Here is a 6,237-nt window from a genome sequence, read left to right on the forward strand (position 1 = left end):
TAGTCACGTGTTTCATAGGCGCCTTGTTAGATACACCTGACCAATATTCATCCACACAGAAGTGGCAATAACAGAGAATAAAGTTGGATTAAAAGTTAAAGTATGCCACAGTGCTCAGTCTACGGCTCCAGTACATGTTCGGGAAAACACGGAGGGAAACTCCACCGTTTCCCCAGTGAACAAAAACGGAGAAAGTTATGGGAACAGAAGATTAAACGGAAGAACTGGATGTCAGCTGGTTTCTCCCTATCATCTGAGGTAAATGTCAGTGTCTCTATTTGATGTGTGTTAAGGTTTTATGTGGGAAAAATAAAGTCATACCATCATTAATGTATATCCGATCGCAAAAACGCCCAACACCGCTTTACAAATGAGTGAAGTGTGAAGTTAACCTAGCCTTATGCTAGCCTTCTGCTAGCTAGTTAAATAAAGGAAAAGTAGCAGCTACCATAACTTAGCTTCGGTTACCGCTAAGTTGTTATGGCTAGCGGGCTAATGTTATAATGATACTAAATAACAGTTAGACTGATTTAATTTTCACTATTTCAGAGTATTTCCAGTTTTTGAGTAATTTCAAACTTTTAACGGCGATGGATGAACGCGAGAGACTGAGGAGAAGGTAAAAAAAAAGTATTGTATTTTACAAGCTCGTTTAAGATATTTAAAGTAAGTAGACGCTGGGATAATTAGGTGAGGACCTTTTACATATTGACAGACGTTGGCAATAACATTTAGAGGCCGTTAAATGGTGAAAATAAGACATTTATTTCGACATAGTAGATCCGCTCCATAGGGTTACACTGTAGAACCTTCCCTCTGATGTATCTAACATGGCGCACATGATTTGAGTTGGCCAGACTCTCTCTAATATACGGCTCTGGGATATTTGGAGCGCTTGCTCCCCCTGGTGGTTCGTCGGAAGAATTGTCCGAGGTGACTTCCATTGAAACCCCTGGAGTTCTGCATCCCTCACATAACCAATACATCTCAGAAAAAGCTGTTGTGTATAATTTGAGACTTGTCACCTGGTCCCTGGATGATTTACCCATCCTCCGAAGTCAGTCGCAGGATTTCGGCTGCTCTCATGGATGTTTTCTTCAGTTTTTGCAGGGACATGTTTGTTTGAGAATTTATTTTGTTTTTGATATTTCAACATCTTCTGATATTTTCTGCGTGCCTTCACAAAGAGATATTTTACATATCTGCTTCTTGGATTCTTCTGTGTTATCTTTGGAGACAGTTTTTGTGTCCGGTAGGGCTGTTGTTAGTGTTTCCGGGGCATATTTGTAAACATGTGACAGTTGATTTTGTGACCTGGGAACTGTGATCAGCATTTTGCACCCGGATTTCTTCATAAACATTGTTAAAACAGTTGTGTTTTTTTTTTTTTGTCATCGCTAATCCTCACTAACATAATAAAATAATTATCATAACCGATACTATCTTTTAATGATCATTATTATAGTTGAAACATTCTGAGTACACTTTTTCAGTCCACGTTTGATTGAGCACTGAAACTGCTGCTCTCTGCTACTTGGCAAAATAAAAAAGTAATAAAAAAAAAGATCCTGTGTGGTACATGTTCTGCTCTGGAAACTTTGCAGGATACAAGTGGAAACAAATGAAGAAAATTCACCTTCAGTGTCTCAGATGATGTTAACTACACCTGCTCATCAGTTATTGAGGATAATGTGAGCATCAAAGGTGACTGTGGTATATAAATGTGGACAGGTAATTAGTAAATGGGCTTGTTTTTATACGGCTCTTTTCTATCTGTTGGCACTTTGTGCATATTTCAACAATTAAACCGCTAACCCTGTGTTTCATGGCCAACCTGCTGTTAACTAGCCACAGTCGCCCTTGTATGGGTGAAATGCAGGGCTGCTGTATGGAGATGGACAATCATTCACACTCAGTACTACGGGTGACTAGTCTAACCTGCGTGTGTTTGAGCTGAACAATCTGGAGCACTAAGAGAAACCCCACAGGGAACACGGAGACTCGACACTGGTAGGCATTCACTTTGCTTTAATTGGTTACTGACTGTAGTAAAAAAAAAAAAAAAAAAAAAACATTTTATTTACTTTGGGTCAAAACTGCAACCAAAGCTTCTAAAAAGTAAAAGACTCTGATACAATTATAAATTCCTTTTGCTCATGTTGTTTTTACAAGTTACTTTAAATTTAATTACATAAATTAATTACATGTATTAACTAATGTTAGTTCATGTTGGGCGAGATCGTCCACTCTCACTGATGGTGGGTCAACGTAGAGCTTCGTCAGTACAGTTATTGGCACATTGTACAGCATCTGGTGACTGTTTGGTGCTGAGCAGGTAGTGTAGAGTGTGGTTTGTAGAACTTGACGATTCATTAATGAAACAGGAATTCAAACAATTGATAGTTTCTTTTCTCCTGAAAGGTACACCAAAAGAATTTAACAAAAAACACCTGTAACATAAATAATCCTGCAGGGGACTCGATGCCGATCATCACGGTGGTATTCTGAAGTCAGAACAGTGTCTTGAGTCTGAGCTGAGGTGGCTGCGATTCAGAGAGAAGCTGATTTTCCATTTCATCACTGCCTCGGACACAGAAGAGCAGAACCTCTGCGCTCAGGTTCTGGAGATTCTCCTCATGACGTTGGTTTTCTTTGTCCACATGATGAACGTAGAGCGTAGATGCTGGAACACACTGACAGGTCTCCTTCAGCCTGCTGTGGCGTCACTGTCACTTAAACAATATACATCAGTCCTCTGTGCGCAGGTAAATAGTCACAATGTTGATTCCTCACAGTGTGAGTCTTTGTTCTCCTGTCCACGTGTGCAACAGGCACGTTCTTGTCCACAGACTCCCTCCTCTGTAGTTCACCTCAAGTAATATTCAATTGCGGCGGAGAATGCAGCAAAGCCTCCACATCCCAAGACCCCCGCCTTCAGGCCGGCTACGAAGCAGAGAAAAATCGTGTGAGGACGAGAGAAAAACCCTTCCCTCAGCAGATACCATCACATTAATAAAGCAGGATACGTACCACGGAACCCAATAGCTCCTCCGGTTACACAGCCGCTGTACACGGCGTTCTTCCAGTCAGACTTTCCTCTGTGCTGCAAATGAGAAACAGGCACAAAGATGTTAAACTGTGCACATGAAGCAAAGGAAAAAAACATATTGATATATCTGGACTGTAAGCATAGTGCCTTTAAATCTTTTTAATGTTTTCTAAGAGCTTGTCACCAGGGGGCGCTGTAAGGCCTCTCTGAGTAGGTAGGTAGGTTAAAAACTGAGCTACCATGAAGCTCAACAAAAAACACCTGAAAACACCAGTGAATGGTTTTACTGTTAAAGAAAATAGATTAGATCAGCTGTTCACTTGCTGCACATCCACCTACTGTTTTTCACACAGTCAACGGGAAACATTATAAAAGCACCTTAATTAATTGTCATATTGTTTAGTCCTGAACTCCTGTCAGAGATTTTGTTCTTCTCGTCTTCCCATCGTGGGACCAACGCTGGGACTTACCGACTCTATGATGCACTCTGTGCAGGAGAACATGGCGCCCACAATGGCAAAGTTCTTGGCGTAGGACATCCCCCTCTGGCCCATGTCTTTGAGGACTTCCCGTGCTGTTGGAGTCCTCAAAGGGTCCTTGGGGTCGAAGCCAACGTTGGTATCGATACCAGCCGTGAAAACACCGAAGGCTCCTCCGAGGACAAACCCTGAAGAAAACAGACATGCCAACATAGATCACCTCAGGATTAAAAAAATAACCTCCTATTATTCTGGTTTCTTCTGATTGGGGACTATTGCTGTGCTTGAAGTGATTCATTGTGCTTGTGCAGTGTCATGCTTTTATAACTGATTGATCTGATGCTCAAAGTGTAAAAGGTGGACAATAGGAATCACAAATTTATAGAACACAGACTGACATCACCAATAATTCAGAGCCATCACATATGTATAAATCGCGCTATTTTTTTTCATAAACAGCTAATTATTACAAGTTTACATGGTGAAAAAACACATTTCTCCAACCCCCGTACAGTTGAGCTTAGAGTCAAAACATCATATTAGCAAAATGTTTCGTAAAACCACTAACCATATTTAGTAACATCGTGTGTATTTACTTAATTTTGAATATATTTTACATTGCTATCGTCGTTGCTTACCTCCCACACAGGCCAGGACTGCCTTGAAGGCGCAGCTCTCCATGCCCCTCTCGATCATCTTCTGCTCGTCGCTTTTAGGAGGCACCGGCAGCCCCCCCATAACGGAGGGGTTCAGGTCCTTCACGGGCCTCTTGTCCCCGATAAGATGCTCCAGAATCATGCTGTACTGAATCGTTGTGTCCATACTCGGGCCGGCCGAAGCTGGACCTTGTGAGTCGGAGGCAGCAGCGCTTGCAGCACCAGTGGAAGCCGCCATGTTTCTCAATGACACACTGCTTTAGGTAAATGTAGTACACGGAGGAACGTGCGCATATTCGTCTCGTTTGAGAACGGAAATAATGAGAATAGAGTTAAAATATTTATTTACGTACCTACAGCAAAGAAAATAATATAAAGTTATTTTATACTTTAATTTCTTTTATTTAGTTTGTTTTATTTTTTATTTTATTTATTTATTTTTTTACGTGTTAGCATATTCGACATAAGGTAGTCAATGTGACAGCTAGTGATGTTTGATACCAACGACTAAAATTGAGGCGATACCGATCGATTACAGATACTTTGTGTACTGGTAAATACACCCTAACGTGTCTGGTAAACGTAAGTGGTTTATTTCAAATCGTAGCTTCATAAAGAATACAGGACATCAGAGTAATTTATTTATTTATTTTAAACTCTTTAAAAGTATACTCATTTAGTGACCTTATTTACAACAACTGAAAGAACAAGGAGAGGACGCAATCATAGAAAATATGTGAAAATGCTGTTTCAAAGATAAAAAAAAAGGAATAAGTAAAATAATAACACCAATCAAATAAATTATTGCTTAACTATTAAGAACTACTACAGAATTAAAACTTACTCTTACTTCTGACACTGTCCGTCTCATCATAAATGCCTCGTGTTTTGTGTTGTAGTTTAACCTGAGGTTTGTTGGGTTGCCCCAACTCAATATTTTAGTGATTTTCCACTGTGTTCCTTACATTACCTTGCCTTCATTAATTAAGTAATTAAGTTCTGGCAGCACAGTGCAATCATGTCATGTTTTGTTTTCTTGCATATTAGAAGTTATATTGTGTATTTTGGTGTACTGTAAGATTTTACTCACCTCTGGTGAAACTAAATGCTAACCCTCCTATTATCTTCAGGGTCAATTTGACCCCATTCAATGTTAAACGTCTCTAAATATATGATAATATAAATGTAATTTGTTTTGCTTCATATTTAATTACTTTTCTTAATTTAATGGGGACACTGGCCCTGGCATAATATATGTTATTATCCTTGGTAACAGTTGTGATAATAGTTTTTCACATCAAATGTTGTAGACTACAAGAATGAGTACTTAGAAATGATATACAACCACGTAAACACAAGTCTTTCCAATTTAAGTTCAGTCAGTGACATTTTATGGTGATCTGCTCATTTCTCCATAGTCAGGTATTTAGAAAGCTGTTTAGGTACAGTCAACAAACTACCTGACACATAAACTTGGGAAATATTTTAATTGTAATCATTTTTTGGAAGTTTAAATTGTTGGGGTCAAATTTACTTTAAACATAAAAGGTATACAGGAGTGTAAATAGAAGGCTAAAGGCTGTCTAATTACTCTGTCACCCATACAGGCGAAGCATGATTTAACAAGAAATAAAGTGAAAATATGGTCCCAATACATACTACATATGTAGAGCAGCACCTCAATATCTTTAACCCTCCTATTATCCCTGGGGTCAGTTTGACCCCAATCAATGTTCATCATTCAAAAAATAATAGTAGAGGGAAGGTCAACTCACTGGTAACAAGGGGTTATTTATGTAGTCAACAAATAAACAAAGTGTCTGACACAAAAACATGGTCAGCAAGTTTATGTAAATCATCTTCTTGAGGGTAAAATGTGTTGGTAATATTTGAGGATAATAGGGGGGTTAAAAGAAGAGTTGGGAAAAGAAATGTTTTTTATTATTATTTCCGTTCGTCCAAGGCGTTTGTCGACACAAAAACTACATTTCCCAGAAGCCGCCTCGGAGCACTGCGCCAAACTCGCTCCACGCGCTCCACCTACCGGCTCCAG

The 6,237-nt window shown here is 39.4% G+C and overlaps 1 protein-coding gene across 1 annotated transcript; it reads right to left on the bottom strand.

Annotated features, from left to right (window-relative positions):
• Positions 1–2,011: 2,011 nt before the first annotated feature.
• On the bottom strand, positions 2,012–4,439 carry timm22 (translocase of inner mitochondrial membrane 22 homolog (yeast)). Its single transcript, XM_047607002.1, has 4 exons — positions 4,167–4,439; positions 3,520–3,716; positions 3,031–3,103; positions 2,012–2,943 (listed from the first exon to the last, which is right to left on the bottom strand). The coding sequence occupies exons 1-4, from the start codon at positions 4,420–4,422 to the stop codon at positions 2,867–2,869; spliced, it is 603 nt and encodes a 200-aa protein (XP_047462958.1). The 5' UTR covers positions 4,423–4,439; the 3' UTR covers positions 2,012–2,866.
• Positions 4,440–6,237: the final 1,798 nt, after the last annotated feature.

This window comes from Mugil cephalus, chromosome 15 (genome assembly GCF_022458985.1).
Source record: "Mugil cephalus isolate CIBA_MC_2020 chromosome 15, CIBA_Mcephalus_1.1, whole genome shotgun sequence".
NCBI classification, from domain to species: domain Eukaryota; kingdom Metazoa; phylum Chordata; class Actinopteri; order Mugiliformes; family Mugilidae; genus Mugil; species Mugil cephalus.